Below are 22,486 nucleotides of genomic sequence, written 5' to 3'. Positions count from 1 at the left end.
CTACGGTTGTAGCCACAGCTGCCCTGGGGCAGACTGACAGAAGCGAGGCTGCCATATCACGCCATTGGCCCCTCTGGCCAACACCAGTAGGCGGTAGGGTAAAGTGTCTTGCCCAAGGACACAACGACCAGGACAGAGAGCCCGGGGATCGAACTTAAGTAAGACTTGTGTTTGTGTTGCTTTCTGGATTTTATACTTATTGAGCTACATATTTATTAATTATGCAGGCTATAAAGTACATAAATGATAAATGGCCTGTATTTGTATAGCGCTTTTACTAGTCCCGCTTAGGGACCCCAAAGTGCTTTACACACCCAGTCATCCACCCATTCACACACTGGTGGAGGCAAGCTACAGTTGTAGCCACAGCTGCCCTGGGGCAGACTGACAGAAGCGAGGCTGCTATATCGCACCATCGACCCTTCTGGCCAACACCAGTAGGCAGTAGGTGAAGTGTCTTGCCCAAGGACACAACGACCGAAACTGTCCGAGCCGGGGCTCGAACCAGCAACCTTCCGATTACAAGGCGAACTCCTAACTCTTGAGCCACGGTCGTCCCACATAACATCAAAATTCACATATTTTATCTAATGGAAATCTTCAACTATGTGGGCTACAGAAAATAATTAAGTTATAGACGATATTTATATGAAATATATGTATACTTAGTGCATTTGAATCATTTTAACCATATGTAACACCTGCATATGTTTTTTAAAGGCTTTGATTTTGCCACCCCATTTGATTTCCATGCTACCCTAACAAAATTTCTCTCACTCTGAGTGCTACAGATGTGATGTTTGCTTAGAGAGTGTTGATGGAGAAGTATAAAGAAGGTCAGGAGTTGCATTGTGTCAGTTGTGCATTGTGTGTGTGGAGCGAGAGAAAGCATAAGGAACTGTAGTCAGGTATACCAGAGAACTACGTGAGGGTGGAGCAGGACATGTATGAAGGCAGTGAGACAGTTTTGAAGGTCTTTGTAATAGTTACAAAGTAGCACAGGAACAGAGCCGGAGGGAGAAAGAGAGCCAGGGACAACAATCATCCACAACTATTTTCAGTTGTGGATGATAAAGGATTCAGAAAGTTTATTCATGCATGCCCATATGACAGAGAATATGCATCTTCTTTTTGTTTTCATATTTTAATTTATATTTAATTGTGTTGTGGTTTGAAGAGTTTTGTGTTGTTTCACTTTAAATTTGTTTAATAAAAGGAAAAAGCTGGAAATTTAAATAGTTAAAAGTTGAAATGTGAATAGCTGGTTTTTGTATTATATGATTTATTTATTACATTTTATGTGGAGTGAATAAATAAAAGTATTTTTACGGTGGCCCTAGAGACAAAGCACGTACAAACTTCAAAACACGTATGAACTCTGAAGCACGTAAAAACTGCTCCAGTGCTCCAGAATGCTAGGCGCAGTGTTGAGCTTTTGTTACCTAGTGGCTACACAAGCCAGCAAGTACCAATGACCTGATTTGGTGTGTGGTAATAACAGGTAAATGAACTTTTTTTTTTTTTTAATTATTTGAATATATATGAGTGCTTGTGTATAAATACACAAACCATACACATATGCTTTCAATTGTGTAATTTAAGTGATCTAGATATCTCTGTTTTGGACGTTCAGTTAACTCTAGGAATGTGTTTTGGAGTTTGTACGTGCTTTTTGGAGTTTGTATGTGCTTTGTCTCTAGGGGCCACCACATATATTTATATATAAACATATATAAATAAAACCACTTTTTTTTACATTAGTAATTCTTTTTGTGCATAATTTTATATTATTGTTAATAATAAATTAATTAAAGCAACAAAACAACCTGAAGAGTCGGTTCGGAGCCGAAAGAGCCGGTTCGGAGCCGAAAGAGCCGGTTCTTTTTAGTGAGCCAAAACGAAAGAGCCGGTTCTCTAAAAAGATCCGGAAATCCCATCACTAGTGGCCTTTTGCACATGCGTGGTATCGATCGGGTTTCCGGTACGGATCTGGTAGTGACTACAATTTCAGTTGTTTACAACGTTGGAAATTGTAAATTTTTCTGTAAATTAGAAAACTGAAGCAAACATCATTAAGCGGGCGTTTAGCAGCGAGGAACAGAAACAGTCAACATGGTGAGCACTGTGGTTTTTCTCGCCGGTGACGTTGTATCAAAACAAATCGTAGTTGCTCCAGTTTTAGTTAGCTAGCGGCTAGCAACAGGACTACAGCACAGCATAAAGATTCCCTGTCCTGAACAATTAAATTGTTATCTATTTGCTCTGAAGTATACACGTGACCTGAGTTTGACTGACAATCCTGATGTTTGTTCCACAGTTTTCCTTCCATGTGTTTGACCACCAGTTGGCCCGGGGCTTTCAGAACCGCTTCTCCACTCAGTACCGATGCTATTCGGTGTCCATGCTGGCTGGACCCAACGACCGCTCCGATGTTGAGAAAGGAGGCAAAAGTGAGTCTCATTAAAAGAATGGTCATGTTGGTTCAGACAGTCACTCAGTTCAAGGTTTCTGAACAAAAGATATTGAAGTACAGTATTTTCTCCCATACCACTCGTTCAAATCAAAGTATGTATGGGTGAAGAATTAAATGAAGACCTTAATCTTTGACCTTTGCAAATGCAGGATCTGGTGATTCTGTTTTGCTTGTTGGCATAGTTTGGGTCCACTGTTGCTTTTTAGAGGGAAAGGTCACTAGAAACCAATTTGCTCTGACTGATCACTTTTATCTTGTGATCAAACATTTTAATCCTGATGGGAGAAAATGAAACTCCCATCCTTAATCCTCAAGAGGTCACTATGAACATGTTGTTTTAGTTCAGTATGCTAGACAGTGCTCTCCACCATCAATATTAAAATATCAAAAAAGGGAATGTGTTTTGGAAGATTGGTGCATCATCAGTCCTCTACATTTCAGAGACTGGGGGAAATGAGTTTCCTTTGTAGGGTGTCTAGGCTCTCATTTAGAGATAAGGTGGGGAACTTAGTCATTGGGAAGGACCTCAGGGTAGGCCTTCTACTTCATCACATCAGTTTAGGTCGTTCATAGAGTTTGATGAGCAATGGTGTGATGTATGGCAGATTTACATGTAGCTAATTTTCTGCATTCACCACTGTATTGTGGGTGTAATCTGTGCCAACATCCACATGGTGTAACCAGCTCCCTTGTCCAAACATACATCCAGTACCGCAAACATATCTGAAGTTATTTAACTATTTATTGCTTTGTGGTACTTGTTAGAAAACACAACTGTAAAAAAAATATCCTCAAAATGTCCAAGTTTATGTTAGTATGTATAAGGTGAAAGTTACATATCATATTTCTTTATATTTATTTTATGAAAACACATATTTTCCTTAAAATAACTGTTATTTTTCTTTTCTTTTCAGTAATAATGCCACCTTCTGCTCTCGACCAGCTCAGTAAGCGCATGTTAATTCAAAACCTTCTTACTAAATGTCCTTTTTACATCCTGTTTTTAGCATTGCTCTATATTCCTCTGTTCAGGCAGGCTTAACATTACCTATCCAATGCTGTTCAAGCTGACCAACAAGAACTCAGACAGAATGACACACTGTGGTGTCCTGGAGTTTGTGGCAGACGAGGGAATCTGTTACCTGCCTCACTGGGTGAGAAACAGTAATGAGTGTCTCGTGTCAGCAGTGGAGGAGCACTTACATATTCTTCTTGTGTGGAAGTGGATAACAATGTTTTAGAAGTATGGGTTTAAAAATTCAAATTTGTTGGTATACTCCAGCTTCCTTCCACAGTGAAAGTATTTGCATGTTAGGTTAATTGGTGATTCTGGTTGTCTGTCTCTGTGTCTTAGCCCTGTGATGGTGACCTGTCTAGAGTGTACCCCGCCTTGCACTCTTTCCCCCATGACCTGATAGATGGATGGAAATAGAAAAAAAAAAATAAGGCTGGAGTGACATTTGCTGTATTTTGTTCACTGCAGATGATGCAGAATCTCCTGTTAGAGGAAGGCGGTCTTGTTCAAGTGGAAAGTGTTAACCTCATGGTGGCCACTTACTCAAAGTTCCAGCCTCAGAGCCCCGACTTCCTGGACATTACAAACCCCAAGGCAGTGTAAGGAGTACAGGCTGAAATGTTTATTTCAACTTTAAATTTTTATTTTTTTGACACTTCATGTTTTAACATAAGTGGTTAACATTCATTACAGACTGGAGAACGCACTGAGAAACTTTGCATGCTTGACAACTGGTGATGTCATAGCCATTAACTACAACGAAAAGGTGAATCAGTTTCTTTAAGTCATTGTTGGGATTATATGTGACCAAGGGTTGTTCTTGGAGAGTTTCCTGGAAGATTAAACATAAAAATGCCATCTGGTAATCTGTGGGTTTCAGATATATGAGCTGCGAGTCATGGAGACCAAACCAGATAAAGCAGTATCCATCATCGAGTGTGATATGAATGTAAGATCCTGGACTTCACCACAGTCACAGTGAATTGTTCTGTTGCTTTATTCGCTCACGTGCTGTTACTTTGCTGTTCAGGTGGATTTTGATGCTCCCTTGGGTTACAAAGAGCCTGAACGACGGCCTAATCACCAGGATGAACCGACAGTAAGGAGCAAACCATCGTGGTAACTGTACGTTTTCTCCTTTGAACAGTGTAATAAAACTGTTTTTCTGACAGGAGGAAGAAACAGATCCCAGCAGTTACGCTGACATGGACACAGGCTTCAGAGTGAGTTCAAGTTAATGTGTACTTACTGCTACTAAAAGTACTTGAATAACATAATCTGATTTAATCTCTAATCTGTGCTTTATTTTCAGGCTTTCACCGGTTCTGGTAATCGTTTGGATGGTAAAACTAAAGGGATTGAACCCAGCCCTGCTCCCCTTGCCCCAAGTGACATTAAAAGGTGAAAAGATGTTGTTTCTTACACATTCCCATAAAAATAACTCAACTGTTAAGTGGCCTAACAGACAAGCTATTTTTACAGGGAATGTTACACCTTTATTTAACAGCGTATTGCAAATTGATGAGGAGAGGGATGACAGTCAACTCAAACTGCTGTTCAGTATATGAAAGCCCCCAAGCAGGAGCTATTATATCTATTAGGCTATGTTAGATATCTCAGACTTGAGTTGAGACATAGAATGTGACACCTTGAGGCACATGAGTTTGTCACGTGATATATTTAAATAAAGTTCTGAGCAGTTTATGTATTTTTTATGCTTCATAAAAACAGAGAGGAATACCGGATTTATGCTCTAAGGCAACTGGGTACCCTGGTCTTAACCCTGAAGCCTAAAGCCTGAACCATAACAGAATTGTCAGAAAATTCTTTGCTTACCTTTTTAAAAAAAAAAAAAAAAAAAAAAAAAAATTGGAGTGGTTATTGAACTTTCTGAATGGTCCACACGGCGTTGCACATCTGTGGTGAGTCTTTGTCTCTACAAAGATGTACTGAACACCAACGAAGTATAAAATATAGCGATGTAACTATACATTGGTGTTGTCCCACATATTTTTTTAAAGCTGTGACAGCACACAGCCACACCACGCAGACAATGGTTTTCCAAGCTGTTGTGTGTCTAATGTTTCGTCACACAGAGGGATTCCCAACTATGACTTCAAAATTGGCAGGATTACCTTCATTCGAAACTCCAGACCTCTGCCCAGGAAAATTGTGGATGATGTAAGTAATGCAAACAGTTCTCTTTCCTGGCTATTTTTAAAGTCCTACATTTAGTTCTCAAGCCATATTTTTCAATTTTCTTCTGAATCTTCTCAGGATGATGCCATAAACAGATTCATCGCCTTCTCTGGACAAGGGCAGTCACTACGCAAGAAGGGCCGAAAACCTTGAAGAGTTACAAACGAGGAGTCTGACTCATGTGCACAGAGCTAGCTTATTCTTTTCACCTTCAGCAGCAAAGTAAAATATTGGTTTTCAGATGCGTTGGTTTTGCCCCTCTGCCCCTTTTTAAATGGAGGTTTTGCTGTTGATTATAGCGTGTAATTAAAAGTCTGACAGTAATATTTTGCTCAAAAGAATCTGAGCAGCCTAAAATACTGTCTGCTCTAATTTGGTATTCACAAATTCAGAGTGACTGATTTTCTGCCAATATCTTATCAAGAACATGAAAAAATGACAGCAAACATCTTTCTTATATCAGATTGAATGACCTCTGACTCTGCGCAGACCCATCTTTTCCATAATTCTTTTTTTATTTTTACAATCCACTTTAAAATGGCTGTTATCCACAATCCCAGTGTTACTGTAAAATGGGAGCTTTTTGTTTTGATTATACTAAGAAAATTTTTATGTTTGAGGGTTTTTTTCCAGACTTTTAGGAATTTTTTCTTTTGCTTTATTTATCAACAAATAAAATTGTTTTGAAATGAATTACACTCAGACCTATTTTTGAGGTATTATGCTCTTTCTGTGACATCACCTGAGTTGAGTATTTATATTCGAAGAAGATGATCATTGGATAAACTATTGGAATTGGTGAGTTTACATAAATGTGTAAAATAATGAATGGTTGAGCTCTCAATCAGCAAAAGTACCTACAAATTCAGATTTGAGAAAACCAACATTTTTATCGTTTCAGAAAAAATATTGTTGCAAATAATATATACTTTTAGTTCCAGTAAAAGCAGAATATCTTTAAACAAACTGTGAATTCACAATGACGTTCTTCAGCCATGCACACATTTTTTCGTTTTGATGCTTTGTGGCCTCGTGTATATTCAAAATAAGTGATACAGAAATGTGCCAAGAGCTTTTGTTGTGAAAAATAAAACCGGAAGAAGTACAGTTGCTAAAGCTGTCGCAGCTAGCGATGGACAGGGCTGTGGGAGAAATCGCATGGAGGGTAATTAAACCAGATATTAGGTTATTAATTTCGTTAATGATAACTTTTCCTTAGTTAATTTGATTTGCCTTGTTTATGAGAAGACTCAAAATAATCAAAGTCAAATCCTGATGACGTAGGTCGCAAGGTGATTAGCTTTAGATGCTAAACCGCAAATGTACCCTTCTGTACCATCTAGCAAAGTCAGACAAAGAAGATCCGAGGAGGCGACGTATATTTTTTTGATTCACGAAATGCACTAATATCTGGGCTTGCTGATCAAATTTAAAAACAGCATGTGTGTAGTTGGAAAGTCAAATGAGCCACTGACCAAACTGAGGGTCAGCCCATTCTTAATACGACCGCAGAGAGGCGCTGTTTAAATGTTGAACACTTCAGAGACTCAGGTTAAAACTCACCGGCCATTATATTGGGAACGTCATGCTTGTACTGGGTTGGACTCTCTTTGCCTTCGGACCTGCGTTAACACTTCGTGGCTCAGATTCAACAAGGTGTTGAAAACATTCTTTAGAGATTTCCAGTTTGGCACGACAGCATCACTCAGTTGCTGCTGACAGAGATGTGAGACGAACATCAATAAACTGCTCACCATAGCAGCCAAATGTTGCTGTAGAAATTTGAACTCATCAGATCAGGCAGTGTTTTTCCAGTTCTCTTTTGCGCTGCATAGGTGAACCTGTGCAAACTGTAGCCTCAGTTTCCTGTTCTTGGGGAGCGGCACTCAGTGTGGTCTTCTGTTGCTTCAAGGTTTGACATGCCGTGAATTTAGAGATGGTCTTCTGCATATCTTGGTGGTACTTTTGATAGTCACTGTTGATTTCCTGTCAGTTCGAGTCAGTGTGGCTATTCTCCTTTGACGTCAACAAGGTATTTTTGCTTAGAGAACTGCCCCTCACTGTATATTTCCTCCTTTTCAGTTGCTGCCAGTTGATTGGCTGATTATTTTATTAATAACAAGTAGTTAGACAGGCGTACCCAACAAAGTGTCTGATGTCAGTCACCAGAATCCCAACAGAAGTTTAAAATTTTATTCTGATTTTTGTTTGCTTTGTCGCCACAGCCACCACGGGCATGTGAAGACTACTGGAGCGAGTTTAGACACTGCAAAAGTTTTAAAAACTGGTTTCACCACTACTACACTTACGGTACCGTGCCATCCTGCCAGCAGTGGAAAGAGGACTACCATAACTGCAGAGAGTGGGAGAAACACAGAGGCACCGAGGCTAAGGTGGAACAGCAAGAAATTAAAATTTTAAAGTCCTAAACAGGTGACCTCTGTGATCCGCTCCAGGCTGTATAAATACACTCACTCTGTCTGTCTTGCAGGAGGCGTTGCGGAGAAGTGAGAAAATCAGAGTGGCAGAGCAAAGAAACTTCATTCCAGTGTGGCAGCTGAGGCAGGAGCCTCCTAGAGACTGGCACGTGCCACTGAACCAGGAGAAGCCTCAGGACTCCTGAACATCGAGTTTTGACAACATGCTTAGTTTCAGTTTAAGAGCCTGGACATTCTCATGATCACGAGATGTCATCAGTTGTATTCAGAGAACTGCTGTATGTAAAATGATATATATACAGTATGTCTAACAATGCTGGCAGCAGCTAGTGCTCAGCGATAAGGATTAGCTGTTTTATCAGTAAATATGATCCGTTTCCAGACAGGCTGGTGTCTCATAGGTACTAATTCTGCAAAGCTTGTGTAAACTTAAGCACAAAGACCGACTGCACTCAGAGAAAATTAGCTCTATATTATCCTTATGTTGACAGAATATATAGTCAGTACAGGTAATCAGTGATCTGCTTCATTCTCCTTGAAAAAGGTGAAGAGCCAGGTGTTTGCATGGTACCTGTAGGCCTATCTGTATTTGTCAGCTGCTCAGCAAATGAATTGACTTTAAGAAAGGTTAATGATGTAGGTATATGGGATGTTTAATCCTACTGAAAAATCGAGATGACAGAATTCAGAGTTGTGTAGCAGTTTTCTGCCTTATAACATGACATGTTCAAAAAGATTCTGAACACTGGATCAATAAAAAGATTTATTCCATTATTATAGACAAATATTAACGTGACACAACTCACTGTAACTCTCACACAATGAATGACAATGAAGGAATAAAGACAGTGTGCTTAAAAGCTGCATTTTTGCTTAATGAATAACAGACACACTAAACTACACACAGCTATTCCTCATTTATCACTGCGTGTAAACTTTAGTGATATCGTTGTATTTCCCATCAGGGGCGTCATAATTGGGTATTGCTGGCGTATATGCGGGACCTTCGTGAACAAAGGGAATAAGAAGCGGGTCAGGCTTCAGCGCTGCCCGGTACAGCTCCTCGGACTCCAGCTTCAGCTCCTCCAGTGCCTCCCTCTGTGCTTCCAAAGCCAGTTCAACAGCTTCCACTTCAGCCATGTGCTGCTTCTGCAAGAACAGCAGACAGATACAACCCACTAAGTGCATGAGATGTAGAGCTGGGGTCAGATGTAACATTTTCCATAAAAGCTTTAGTGACGCAGGTGCGATAGGTAAGTGGTAACCTGTTTGTATCGACACCACTCCTTCAGCAGCAGGGCTCGACCCTCACTTTCTTCAAATGACAGCCTTGGAGCAGTGCGTTCCCTTAGACAGAGAATTATGAACATCAATTTAAAGGACTTAAAAGCCCTATATCCAAGAAAGGTATTCAAATGAGCAATTTAAAAGTTTCAAAGCTGTTTTAACGTCCCAGAGCTTCACTGCAAAAAGACTGATAAAACCAACAACACATCAGATAACAATCACGTCTCAGAACTTCAGCCACCTTTTGCAAAGGCAATTTCTCTGCGAAAATGAGCTGTGGCTGAGGTGGTCGAACTGGTCATCTAGCAAAGCAGGCAAAGAAGTCTGTGATTCCTCCTGCCAGCAAAATGTTCTTGGCAAATTGCCCCTAATGCACCTATTGGAGTGTGTACGAATGATGAAAAATGCTTCGGGGTAGATAAAACTGCGTCTGATGGGTTAAATGAGACTTGTAGAATTGTAGTATAGTAGTATTTACATTATCTTGACATAAATAAGGTTTGTGTTAACACTCCTGGGGCATTATTGTCAAATCCATTCTTGACCAGTGAGATGTCATGAATAATAAAAATTCAAAAAAAGCACACAATAAGTGCTTTTGACTTTCTTTTTTTTCCATTTGTTTGTGTGATCCAACAAAGCTGATTTTAACACATGATATTAAAATAGTTCTTAACTCTGATGTGGAAAACAGAGTTGACATCAGCTCAGATTTTCTTCATTGGCTGTGGAGGACAGCGTTCTCAAAGGACGCCGTGGGCTGAGCCACGACACATTAATTTTACACCTTGGACTTATAGAGCTGCTTGATCTGTTGCCTGTTTATTTAGGAATAAAAACACATTTCTTTTCCCATCCATTGGTCTTAAAAAATGCCTCTGCATGCTTATGATGATCCATACCTGCCCAGTAGCTTTAGTTCATTTGCTGACAAGAAGAAATTTGAATGTGTGTTATCACACTGAGCACTATACATTAATGTTTCAATACAAATTTGACCTCATTATTTCAAACGACATTTATGCACATAGACTGAAATGAGCTCCACCTTGTTTCATCCAAGCATTTGGTTGGAGTGATGAAGTCCTCTATGGGTATAAGCTCTGGTGGAACTTTCTCCAGTTTCTTCAGCTTCTTTTTCAGACGCTCTCTCAACATCTGTTCCCTTCTCGGGTCCACTTTCTTCTTCTTTTTTGGCTCAGCTCTTGAATAACACAGATCAAACCTCTATGTTAATATATTCAGCCACAAGATAGAGCTTGCTGAGAAATACTGTTAGCACCACGAACCACCATAACATTGGTGGACTAAGTTGTTCAATTTAAAATATTGATGAAATGACAATTGTGGTAAACCTCGGTCATGACTTGGTTTGTGAGCCTGAGCCTGAATCATACCTCAGTGGAGCAGATGTCTTCAGGGTCATCACTGGTGCAAACCAAGGACTCTGTACAAGATGGTGATGTTCTCCGTACAGAGAGCTGCAAAATAGAGTACAGGTCATTTCTCAAGTTCTCATTTCTCTCAAGTTTGTATATTCTTTGAAGAAGACAGTCTTAAGAGTGCTACTTTTTTTTTTTTACTCCCAGTAAAAATCTTAACATCTTCATCTCTGCCACCTTCGGCTCAGTCGCCTGTCTTTTTATTGGTGCCACCCTCTAACTACCATCTTGTAAACTTTCCCTTTCACTTCTGTCACAAATCACCCCTGATGCTCATCGCCACTCTGCCTGCACTGTCTTCTTTATCTCTTTTGTGCACTGTCATTTGCTTTGGATGTTTAACCCCAGGTATTTAACCATCCACCGTCACAATTTTTGGCTCCTTTCAGCATCACGAGCACAGCTGTCTGCCTCTCACGTGTTCTGTCTTGCTTTTGACTTTCATTTCTCATCTATCAAAGCATACATTCACCTCTCCAGGCTCTCTACTTTTGGTACAGATCACAATATCGTCTGGAAATATTATGGTCCACAGAGACTACTCACTGATCTAATCTGTCCATCTTCATTGCAAACAAGAAGGGGCACAGAGCAGATCCCTGATGCTGATCCAGGTCCAACCCATCTGTCACTCCTACCGCACACTTCACCACTGCTTCTCTGTCCTCATGCATGTCCTGCACCACCCTCATACTTCTCTTGGCACCCCATCATATGCTTTATCTAGATGCACAAGTGCACAGTTCAACTCCTTCTGACCTTCTCTATACTTCTCCATCAACAGGCTCAAAGCAAACATCGCATCTGTACTCTTTCTCAGCATGAAACCATACTCTCAACAACTACATCCCTCTGTAGTCACAACAGCTCTGCTCATCACCCTTGTTATTGAAAATCGCTATAAGCACACTTCTTCTCCATTAAAGCACCGAATAACCTTAGCTATATTAGCTCCACGCAGCTAACGCACTTCGTTCACATCGTACATCAATCACTCACCTCGACGGCATGGCCTGCCGCGATAAAACCCTGCAAAGACATCGCGAAAGAGCCAAAGACATGTTTTAATTACGTTTCTGTTTCCTCCTTTAACTCAGTTTTGGGTCCAGGACAACAAAAATTCACATGTCGTCCCCTGGAGTGACAGCCCCCCCACACACGTCGCTGAAAGATGACGTTTCAAACAAGCGGCCGCACACTTCAACGTGCGCACTTTCGCTTATTTAAAAATCCTGGAAATAAAATCAAAGACAGATATTGGGTATATTATAATCCGTTAATATATTACTTAATAAAACAATAAGATAAACAGTAAAAAAAATTGTAACATTGCGTTGTGTAGATATTTATGTGTAGATATTTTGTTGAATCTTCATGGAGGAGTAAAACGTTACCGGGCTGCAGTATTTGGGGGAAAGGTCACAGTGGTCCGAGGCTTTTATATGCTCCACGCAGCGAGATATCAGCCTAAAACTTTGATCCGGTCATCGCTGGATTGTTGAGTCTGCGCCATGGCACTTCTCAGAGGTAAACAAACACCATTCATTTCATTTCAGCAGTAAGACTGCTGGGACGGGATTTTCTGATGGGGCGTTTGAAAGTATCTGGGTCACACTGCTGTGCAACAGCGCTTTAAAAATCTACCTTTTTATTTATTTTATATGCAAAGAAGTCTCGTTTCCACATAATTTAACTGCAATGTAGGCGAAAGGTGACAAGATGGTGGCAGTATTATTTAAACAGCTGCTCCTTGCTGCTACTCAACTCAAAGCTGTAAATATGTATTTGAACATTTAATCAGAAACCTTTCACAACTTTGAGGACACCAGTTTGCTTTTGTTATGCCCACACTTTTTTGGTTTAGAAAATTACAGCTTTCAGCTGTAATATTCATGTCTGCGAATATTATAGCTATAAGTATATGCTATAGCATATGCTGTGATGCATTTACTTAAGCGAAGGTGAAACCGTGCTTTAAATCTGTTTTAATTATATGTTTAATAGATTACAAATATACATTTGTGCCTCATACATTAGTTAATTTGCATTATTGTGTTTCCTGATTTTGCTATTCATATTTCTCCATATTATGTGTTTATATATGATCGAGGACAGAACATCAAAAAAGTTGGGTAACAGTATTTAATTTGAGTTATTCTTCATATGGCAATTACATCATGAATATGGAGTAAATGTTTAAAGAAATTATCTATAAGGACTTTGGATTACTGGTCATTGAGCCATTTTATATGCATCATATCAGCAGCTCCCAACATTTTTTTCCCCATCTTACATGCACAGCCATTCAATCACTCCCTTGAGTTATTATTCCGTTTAAACACTAAGTAATTATCCACAAAAGTATTGCTAACCAAAGAGTTTCAACAGCTTGTCACTACTGTTGTCTAATGAATCACTTATGCAGTCCTCTTTAATACTTTCTGCTGCAAATTCATTACGTTTAGTTTATGTTTAACTTTTCTGCTTAAACCTATCAATTTAAAAAATGTAAACAAAATGACTAGTCAGAAAAGCTTTATAGTGGATTTATAAATAAATACAATTTTATTGATTCACAAATCTCTGCGCTCTTCTGTGAGTTTGGTCCAGTGCCCCCATTCAGAGTGGAGGGAACATATTACTCAACATTAAACAGACTCCAGCTGTATGCGTCAGGTGTTACTATAATATTTGCAAACTCGATTCCAGGTCAAAGCATCCTGCGTTTCCTGACACGTAGCAGACATTAGTCGATAGTTCAGTGTCCCTCTAAAACTGAAAAAGGTCCCTCAGTGCAACATTTCAAAATAGAGATCATTCCTATTAAGGTACTGTGAACTTTAAACCAATTTTTTTTCCCTCTCAAAAATGTTGCTGTGACTTTCAGATAAATTTTTGGCAGATTATCAATCAGGCCCCAAATGCAGAAACAGGGAATTAAAAAAAAGAAAAACAAAGAATTGCCAAAGTACCTCCTGAAAACCTGCTTAAGATTAGAGGACAGGTATGAAATGAAATGGCATCACTATTCCTGGAAGATTTCTCAGATCCCTGTGTGCAGATGGGTCTAAATTCCGAGTTTCAGTTTATTCCAAATTTGAATTCTGTTTAAATTTACTCTTTACTTGCTTTCAGACTGTTAAAACCTCACCCGGGCTCCAGCTGTAGTAAGTAAATATTACCTTGAATTAATGTTTCAGAGACAGTTTTAGATTTTCTTTCAGCTGCTGCTTCAGAGGCATTTAGTCTGAGAGCAAGTTAAAATGAAAGAAACAGAATTCAAACGTAGGCTTTCTCTAGATACAAATTTGAAATGCACTTAGCAAGTAGGCGACAAATAGGCGAACTGTTTTAGAATCATTCATTACTATAAAACAAATGTTCTACATGCAAGAATAAGTTACCAGCAGCCAACATGAAGAAATAACAAAGTTGCATCTAATAATTTATATTTCTTACTGATCCACATGGAAATGGATCACATCTTGGAGAAGCTCGCGGCTCTCCAACGGGAGATTGAGAGACCAGTGTTGGACTGTTAGAACAGCTTTGAAATTCATATGAGTTGTTCGCACTAAAGTAAAAACCACCATCACTTCATGCAGATACCCCTTTGGCGCCAGCTGCGGTCTCAAGGCTGGAGCTGAACAACAACACCTTGATAACGACTGTGTTTAGACTGTTCTTCCCATTCTATGCAAGGCCACCTGGGTTGGCTGGTAGACTGTTTACTTAACCTGGCAGGGCGAAGGACACTGTGTCAGCTGAACTCTGGACACGCACACACTTACATATACACTAATGTGCACACACTCATTCCCCTCCCTTTCCAAACGCCTTCGACGCTTGTTCCCTCCTGGGGAACACGGCGGGTCTGAGCCCGCGCTGGAATGGTAGCGTTGGACAGGATGGCTGCTGTGTTTGCTTCGGATTACTCCTCACCCCCCACCCGACCCTGTGACTTGTCACGTGTTCCACAATGTTGTGCTGTGGACATTTATGTGCTTTTATGTGCAGAGGAGTTTTTTTGCTTCCTGTTCTCATGCTGTCCTCCCAGGAGCCCAGCATGAGTAGAGGTCTCTTTTTTTCCTCTTGTACTTTCCCATTGTAGTGTATATTTCAGTGTTTTTTCTGTAACACTACTGATCTCCGACCTGTATCCCCATGTGATGTCTGTGTTGTGTGTGTAAGGTCGGGGCGGGGGGTCCCATTTCACTGCAGGGCAACCTGCACGTGGTGAATAAAGCCTTGATTGATTTATTGATTGATTGATTGATTGAAACAGAAGGACCAGGTTTCAGGAATGATGAGCAGCAAATAGAAACACGGGGAAGACCATGGCTACATGTACTCATCATAAAACTAAACATCAGAAAATACAAATAACAAATCCATACACAGCAATGAAGCAATAAATCAAAGTCACTGTCAGGAAATAAAAAACAGAAACATTATAGGAGAAAACCTAAACAGGAACTTTAATTTGAATACATCAACAAAGAATTGAAAACAAGAAATCAGGCGCAGCTTTATTTCAACACCCTGTAAATCATGTCGCTTTAGTGCTAATTATCCCTTCACAAATCTTCTCTCTCTGTTCGTGCTACAATCTGGCTGTAGCTCAGTGGTGGGTGGTGTTAACTCCAAACTAAAATGTTCTTTTTTCCTAGGTGTATTTATTGTAGCTGCCAAGCGTACTCCATTTGGTACCTATGGTGGAGTACTGAAGGATCACAGTGCAACAGACTTGGCTGAACATGCAGCCAAAGCTGCCCTCGCTGCAGGGGGTGTGGTCCCAGAGCTTGTAAACAGCATCATCATGGGAAATGTCATGCAGGTACTGATCACACATACAACACTGAAAGGATTCATTATAAATGATCTGACTATTGTATCTTACATTTTGTTTCTGATCCATTTCCCTACGTTCAGAGCTCAGCTGATGCACCCTACATTGCTCGTCATGTGGGTCTGAGGTGTGGCGTACCCATCCCAGTGCCCGCTCTCACCGTGAACAGACTGTGTGGATCTGGTTTCCAGTCCATCATTAATGGCGCTCAGGTAAGCACTAAACTAACGAAAATAAATCTATTAAACCCATAAAAGAGGAATTAGCCAAAGCAGAAAACAGTGTATTGAATGTTTTCCTATCAACATACAAACAAGGAAATTGATTTTAAAAAGTAATAACAGTGACACTACGAAGACAAACGGGAAAGTGAAGCCAAAATAGCAGAAGAATGGAAAGGTCAGAGTGGAAAACTGCAGTTTCACGTATGTGGACGGAATTTGGGTGGAAAAATGCAAAGTTTTTTTAATTACAGAAAGACATTAAGGTGTAGGAACAAATTGTTGGAGGTTTGGTGGATCATCAGTAGCTTATCATTACCATTTCCTTTGGGAATGTCCAGAACTTTAAAACTATTTTGGAGTGAAATCCACAAACATTTGAGTGCTGGTTGACGTGGTGAGTTAGTGAGATCCTCAGTACAGCACATTCAAACTAAGGAAGAGAAATACTTAATGAGAGTACTACTTTTTGCGGGGAAAAGAAGCTCTGCAGCTTCTCTGTAAGGAGAAGAGTGAGTAAGATAAAGCAAAATGTAAGAGGTGGTTTCACATCAGCCCGGTTTTATGATAACTCCAGGAATCTGTCGTATACGTTTCTTACTAGGAGTAGAGATAAGTGAAGTTGGAGGGTGGGGCACTGGTTGTGGACAGGCAGGTAACACGAGATGGAAAGGAATCCTTGTGGTGAATGCTTGTTTGAAGGTAGCAGGTGAGCAAGCTTAGGGAAGCCTTTTATTCAGCACACAATCACAGAGACACAGAGTTGAGAACACTGGAAAAACTCAGTAGGCATAACCAAAAACAAGCCTGTCTACTACTTTATGATGGCAAACATTTCAGGTGCCCCTTAAATACCAGCCACTGATGAGACCAATGAGCCACTGGTGTGCTCAGTGAGCAGCAGGAACCCGTGCTCTACCCATAGGGCACAGCCTGCATAACCCATCCAAGACCAGAGAAAGACAGAAACGACCCAAAAACAACAACCCAGTGCTGCACTATGACAACTGAAATTCATTGGATGAATTATATGCTGATGTATTTTCGTTCTGTACTGTATCTCCCCAAATGAAAAGGAAGATTAAAAGTTTCTGATCTTTTCCTGTCATGTATATAAGTGGAAAGTAATTGAAGTGATATTTTTAAGTCAGCAATGTGTGCAAAAACCATCAGTAAAATGATCATTATGTATCTTACCCTTTTTCTGCTGGTCTAAAAACAAAAAACCTGTTCCCCTTTGTGTTTGTAGGAGATTTGTCTCAGGGATTCAGAGGTGGTCCTGTGTGGAGGTTCAGAGAGTATGAGCCAGGCTCCCTATGCTGTCCGTAACATCCGATTTGGTACAAAGTTTGGCGTCGATCTGAAGGTTGGTAGATCAGATCTGTGAACACTTGATATAAATGTACATCACCATAACTACAATGATTTGGTATTAAACCTGCCTTCATCTGCCTACCAGCTAGAGGATACCTTGTGGGCGGGGCTGACTGACCTGCATATTAAAACCCCGATGGGCATCACAGCAGAGAACCTGGCAGAGAAATACCAGATCACCCGAGAGGACTGTGACAACTACGCACATAAGACTCAACAAAGGTGGAAGGCAGGTAAGGCAGACCCTGTTTTTTGATTTCTTTTCATGGTCTGCCTTTTAATTCACCCTCATACTCAGTTACTGTTTTAAACTCTAAGCTTTTACTGCTTTCTGTTTACAGCTCATGAGGGTGGTTATTTCACAGCAGAAATTGCTCCCATTGAGGTGAAAGCTAAGAAAGGCAAAGTGCCCATGACTCATGATGAGCACCCTCGGCCTCAGACCACTCTGGAACAGATGGCCAAACTACCTCCTGTCTTTAAGAAGGGAGGAACCGTTACTGCTGCTAACGCTTCAGTGAGTTTATGCTAGAGGTGCCGACTGTTCTCAACAATCTGACATGATCGGGTTTTCTTAGTCTAAGTCAGACGGTCCGTGGTCACTGGGAAAAACAGACCACCTTTTTTTTTTTTTTAATGCATTAGAGTCCCTTATTGCTATTGTGTGATATCACTCCAGGATGTTTTTGTACACTCACACTTAAAATACATTTAAATATAGTTCATTATAAATTTTATCCAACCTCCTCCTCTTTCCTGGTTGTACCTATTATTTCTATCCCCAGGGTGTATCTGATGGTGCTGCTGCTTTGGTGATTTCAAGTGAGGATGCTCTGAAGGAACACAAGCTCACTCCTCTGGCCAGAATTGTGGCCTATCACGTGTCAGGCTGTGACCCAAGCATTATGGGAATAGGTTAGCAACACTGCTCTCTTAAAGGTATAATCTGGGCACCTTTGGATTAAAAGTAATGATTACCTAACCTTTCTTTTTACTTTATTTATTTTAGGTCCTGTTCCAGCAATCACGGGAGCACTTAAGAAAGCTGGTCTGACTCTCAAAGACATGGATCTTGCGGAGGTTTGTTCCCATACAGTGAAACAAATACTTACATGCTTTTTTGTCATATACAAAGCAGTAATGCAACAACTTAAAAATACTCCATTATAATTAATTAAGGAAACTGAAAATAATATGTTGGTGAAAGTGCACACAGCTGTTTTTGCCTGCTTCCTTATTGACAAGAGGTCACCAGCACATGTTTGATTTGTGTCTCTTCCTGCCGCAGCCACAAAGAGATCTGTGTCTCTTCCTGGGTTTGAACCAGAATCTTTCATTTGTTAGGCAAATATATAAACCACTATTATGAGTAAAATTTACATAACAACAGTTAGGCCCGTATGTATTTGGGCAGTCACATATTCTTTGTAGTTTTGCCTTTGTACAATGGATTTGAAATCAAACCATTAAGTTGTGATTAAATGTTGACATTAGACATTGAGCTATAAAACCCCACATAATCCCACACTTTCAGAGGCTTGAAATTCATTGGACAAACTAACATCATTTAAACTAATTATTATTTTTTAATACTCAAATATTACTTTAATATTAATATTTTTTAATACTTGAAAGTTGCTTTTTTAAAATATAACAGCAACCAGCCTGTTGTGATTTATGGTGTTTGTGATTTATTTAGGAAGTGAATACTCAGGTGTTTTTGTTGTTTTGCACAGGTCAATGAGGCTTTTGCTTCTCAGTATCTGGCTGTTTCCAAGGCTCTAGGACTCGACCCGGAGAAAAGCAATGTTAACGGTGGAGCTATTGCCATCGGACATCCTCTCGGTGCTTCTGGAGCTCGCATCACTGCTCACCTGGTGCATGAGCTCAGGTAGCGTAGTCATTTAATGGTGCACGGTATCTTATATAATGAGAAGTGTTCTGCACGTTATTTAAAGTGACTTTGAATAATTATTTACTTTCTGACAGGCGGCGAGGAGGCAAGTATGCCATCGGGTCTGCCTGTATTGGCGGTGGTCAGGGTATCGCCATCATCATTGAAAAATGCTGAGAGAAGAACCTGCCAGCTGCTAGGTTTCCTGCAGAAGAATGACCTACACTCAACCCCACAGTCCGCTAATGCTAAATAAAATGCAAATGATACATTGTAAAAGGGATATTTTTCCACATTTTCACATCAGAACATGTGTGCTAAATGTTTCATTCTTGAGTTGGCTTGGAAGTCCAGTAAAGACTGAGTGCTAATTGCTCACTGACATGCCTGTTCCTGTTTCACATAAGTGCAAAAGACTTTTCAAGCACGTGCCTAAAATGATGGTACAGTGTGTAGCATATAATAACAGTGAAGTTTGTGGTACGACAGAGTGAGACTTGATGGAACTGGAATTTGCCTTAATAGCAGAGAGATTGAGAACATGTTAAGTTTTAATGCTAGAAAATTACCTGTGATGGCTCCAGCAAAAAATGATTTTGTACTTCTGTGTCAGAGAATCTCAAATTAAAAGAAAGAAAGAAAAAAGATTTGTTTTCATGATCAGTCTTTTATTGCAGCTGCAACTTTTTTTCAAACCCATTTTCCAGCTCTTGAATAAAATATTCTATATGATTTTCTTGGTTAGTTGGTGTCAAGGGCAATGTTCCCTCTAATTTTTCATGTGTCTGAGCGAACACACAAACTCCCTGAGCGGTCCCTTGGACCACTGTGAGCAACAGCAGACGTGTGCACTGTGGTCACGCTAGCATCAAATACATCCAAGTCACATGGTTTATTAAAATAATCAAATTACAGCATTTACATTTAAGTTAGACTACTTTTAATTAACCGCTTTAGCCCACTTACAGTGAAGATTAAAAAAAAAATCATGTTCATGACCTGTGTAGTATGTTAACACTATTGGAAATAAAAATAACTTGGACCCCAATTTTGAAAACGTGTTTTTTAAAAACAAAAAAAGAAGTTTTACAGCTTTGGGTTTTTTTTGTTTTTATAAAGCTCTGACTGGTATTATGAGTATAAGTCTGTGGTCTGGGAGAGAGTCCTGTAACTCTCTGTCTGCAAAATACAGTATATAATGACCAATGTTGGGCAATTAATTATATAGTTACTTCTTCAAAAAAGTAACTGAGTTTTGCAAAAAACAAAGCTTTTTGCAGCTGTTTACCTAAAAATGCAGCCGAGGCAGTTTTTTAAATAAACATTTCACACTATTTACTAGAGATGGCACGATACCACTTTTTTATGTCCGATACCGATATCATAAATTTTGATATCTGCCGATACCGATATGAATCCGATATAGTGTGTTTTTTAATCAATAAAACTGGTTTTTTAATATCTTGCTGCATTTTGTATAAGTTCATACTCAAGTTTAAATAAACAACAACACTAAAGCTATTCTGTTATACCTGTATGTAAAAAGTACAACAAAATATTTCATAGTAATAGCAATACTAATCAATCTAATAAACTTAAACCTACTCCATCCTCCCTATTCTGGTATTTTAAATAGTACTTAGCAGAAATATTAAGCAACCTAACTAATAGGGTTGCAAACTCCCAGCAAAAAAAAATAGGGAACCACCACCCATCCTCCACCTCATGATGCTTAATCGATGTAATCAACTTTAATTTGATGCAGTGTGGGGAAAAAATGCATAGAAATCAATTATTTTTCAAGAATAATTAAATAGATTCAACATCTTTCTTCTACAGAATTGCAGACTGCACAGATGGTATCTTCCCAAAGAAAAATGTAGTATAGCTTACTAGGGCATATTAGACTTAATAGTTAATATATACAGTAATGGACTTCTATTCATTTTACATCAGAATAAAACTTTGGGTGTAAGATTCAGATAATTATTTATTAAAAGCTAGACATTTTAAATGAGAATAAGAAAGAAAAGTTTTTGAATTTATACAAACACTTCCTTTAGTATGCAGTCTCAGAACACAGCATCGTGTACCCCAATTTTACTAGTGGAGAATAGATTTGTAGTCCGTCATATCAATGTAATGGCAGCCATCCTTTATGAGACATGTTTAGAGTGAAAAAATGCCATTGTTTATATCAACATGCTCTGTTTACAACGTCCACTGACTTTTTTTTTCTTTTTTTTTTTGCTACTGAACATCCTTGAAATACACAAAGAATTAGTTTGTGAAAAATATTTTTCACCTAACTTTACTACCTGCTCTCTCCTTCTTCCTGTTCTTCTTCCTCACCACTCAACTAGAATTATATTCACAGGAAAAAAGAAAAATATAATCTTATGATAATTATTATAAGAGCAGGTTAGGGATCCATAATTGATATAAAAAGGTATAAAAGGTATAAACTGATCCATATCAATTTACAGCAATATTCAAACTGAATACAGACTGCTGCTGGACACTGACTTACAAACACTGAAGCCAAATTCAGCCAAAAGAGGAATAGAAATGTTTAACTAAAATAATAATAAAGTCAGGCCTTGCTAATAAACTCTAGTGATTTAAGCTACAACAGCATGTTTTGGACCCTATTTAGAGAAAAAAAATAAAATTAAGCAGACGCTTTATAAGTCACAGCAATGTCCTCGCTTTACCAGAACCGTTTGGACTTTTGGTATATTTCAGTTAAAGTGTGTTTTAAATCTGCATCATGGATTTGTGACATTACTTCCTTATTGTCATAGTAGACTATGTGGCAGGCAAGGGTAGGATCAGAGCGCAGGACTCAGAGGCGGGAGAAATAAAAAAAAAAGAGGCAGCTTTCGTGCTGTGATACAAAAATGAGCAATGAGCAGAGGGAGATTGAGGATTTAAATACACACAGGATAACGAAAGAATGGGCGACAGGTGGGAACACAGGAGGAACAAATCACACATAATAAGACAGGGGAGGCAAAACTGAACATGCAGAACACAGGACGAGACACTGTTAAAATAAAACGAAACACACTGAGAGGTAGACTAAGACACACAGGCTTGACACTGGGGCCAGGGGAGAAACAGACATGGGGACGTGATTGACACTAAATAGACACAAAAGAACCACCAATCACTGAGATGAAAAAAACAAAAAAACAAATGTAAAAACAAGACTGACTAACCACAGGAGGAGACGAGACACTAAGGGAAAGAAACATAAAAATCACAAGGAACTGAAGACTAACTCAAACATAC

The 22,486-nt window shown here is 39.4% G+C and overlaps 4 protein-coding genes across 5 annotated transcripts; 3 read left to right on the top strand and 1 right to left on the bottom strand.

Annotated features, from left to right (window-relative positions):
• Positions 1-1,944: 1,944 nt before the first annotated feature.
• Positions 1,945-6,316, top strand: ufd1l (ubiquitin recognition factor in ER associated degradation 1). The gene is made up of 12 exons (XM_026188586.1): positions 1,945-2,115; positions 2,318-2,450; positions 3,388-3,420; positions 3,506-3,627; positions 3,957-4,087; positions 4,182-4,254; positions 4,369-4,437; positions 4,519-4,587; positions 4,661-4,711; positions 4,801-4,889; positions 5,585-5,669; positions 5,766-6,316. Exons 1-12 carry the CDS (start codon positions 2,113-2,115, stop codon positions 5,838-5,840), a joined length of 933 nt encoding a protein of 310 aa, XP_026044371.1. The 5' UTR covers positions 1,945-2,112; the 3' UTR covers positions 5,841-6,316.
• Positions 6,317-6,754: 438 nt separating this feature from the next.
• Positions 6,755-8,985, top strand: c12h22orf39 (chromosome 12 C22orf39 homolog). Of its 2 annotated transcripts, none has more exons than XM_026187419.1 (3): positions 6,755-6,852; positions 7,913-8,080; positions 8,179-8,985. In XM_026187419.1, the coding sequence occupies exons 1-3, from the start codon at positions 6,820-6,822 to the stop codon at positions 8,308-8,310; spliced, it is 333 nt and encodes a 110-aa protein (XP_026043204.1). In that variant the 5' UTR covers positions 6,755-6,819; the 3' UTR covers positions 8,311-8,985. The 2 variants fall into 2 exon arrangements, with proteins under 2 accessions (XP_026043204.1, XP_026043203.1); XM_026187418.1 differs by lacking the exon at positions 6,755-6,852 and adding an exon at positions 6,913-7,343.
• Positions 8,876-12,055, bottom strand: mrpl40 (mitochondrial ribosomal protein L40). The gene is made up of 5 exons (XM_026187417.1): positions 11,854-12,055; positions 10,810-10,893; positions 10,461-10,616; positions 9,391-9,472; positions 8,876-9,274 (listed from the first exon to the last, which is right to left on the bottom strand). The coding sequence occupies exons 1-5, from the start codon at positions 11,913-11,915 to the stop codon at positions 9,047-9,049; spliced, it is 612 nt and encodes a 203-aa protein (XP_026043202.1). The 5' UTR covers positions 11,916-12,055; the 3' UTR covers positions 8,876-9,046.
• Positions 12,056-12,204: 149 nt separating this feature from the next.
• Positions 12,205-19,884, top strand: acaa2 (acetyl-CoA acyltransferase 2). The gene is made up of 10 exons (XM_026187416.1): positions 12,205-12,381; positions 15,525-15,691; positions 15,787-15,915; positions 17,174-17,290; positions 17,384-17,531; positions 17,640-17,815; positions 18,084-18,213; positions 18,308-18,378; positions 19,035-19,189; positions 19,288-19,884. Exons 1-10 carry the CDS (start codon positions 12,366-12,368, stop codon positions 19,367-19,369), a joined length of 1,191 nt encoding a protein of 396 aa, XP_026043201.1. The 5' UTR covers positions 12,205-12,365; the 3' UTR covers positions 19,370-19,884.
• The last annotated feature ends 2,602 nt before the right edge of the window (positions 19,885-22,486 follow it).

The sequence above is a fragment of the Astatotilapia calliptera genome, chromosome 12 (genome assembly GCF_900246225.1).
Source record: "Astatotilapia calliptera chromosome 12, fAstCal1.2, whole genome shotgun sequence".
NCBI lineage: Eukaryota > Metazoa > Chordata > Actinopteri > Cichliformes > Cichlidae > Astatotilapia > Astatotilapia calliptera.
The sequence above is the reverse complement of the archived record's forward strand: the minus strand, read 5'-3'. Positions and strand labels throughout refer to the sequence as shown.

Excerpts from the sequence above, each read along its gene's own strand:
- mrpl40 (XM_026187417.1), bottom strand. The coding sequence starts at position 11,915 with ATGTCTTTGGCTCTTTCGCGATGTCTTTGCAGGGTTTTATCGCGGCAG. Across the intron at positions 10,617-10,809 it reads AAGACATCTGCTCCACTGAG|AGCTGAGCCAAAAAAGAAGA; the intron begins GTATGATTCAGG and ends GTGTTATTCAAG. Across the intron at positions 9,473-10,460 it reads AAATGCTTGGATGAAACAAG|GGAACGCACTGCTCCAAGGC; the intron begins GTGGAGCTCATT and ends TCTCTGTCTAAG.
- c12h22orf39 (XM_026187418.1), top strand. The coding sequence starts at position 7,215 with ATGTTGAACACTTCAGAGACTCAGGTTAAAACTCACCGGCCATTATAT. Across the intron at positions 7,344-7,912 it reads CGTGGCTCAGATTCAACAAG|CCACCACGGGCATGTGAAGA; the intron begins GTGTTGAAAACA and ends TTGTCGCCACAG. Across the intron at positions 8,081-8,178 it reads ACAGAGGCACCGAGGCTAAG|GAGGCGTTGCGGAGAAGTGA; the intron begins GTGGAACAGCAA and ends TCTGTCTTGCAG.
- ufd1l (XM_026188586.1), top strand. Across the intron at positions 3,421-3,505 it reads TTCTGCTCTCGACCAGCTCA|GCAGGCTTAACATTACCTAT; the intron begins GTAAGCGCATGT and ends TCCTCTGTTCAG. Across the intron at positions 4,088-4,181 it reads ATTACAAACCCCAAGGCAGT|ACTGGAGAACGCACTGAGAA; the intron begins GTAAGGAGTACA and ends CATTCATTACAG.
- acaa2 (XM_026187416.1), top strand. Across the intron at positions 17,291-17,383 it reads AGTTTGGCGTCGATCTGAAG|CTAGAGGATACCTTGTGGGC; the intron begins GTTGGTAGATCA and ends TCTGCCTACCAG. Across the intron at positions 18,379-19,034 it reads AAGACATGGATCTTGCGGAG|GTCAATGAGGCTTTTGCTTC; the intron begins GTTTGTTCCCAT and ends TGTTTTGCACAG.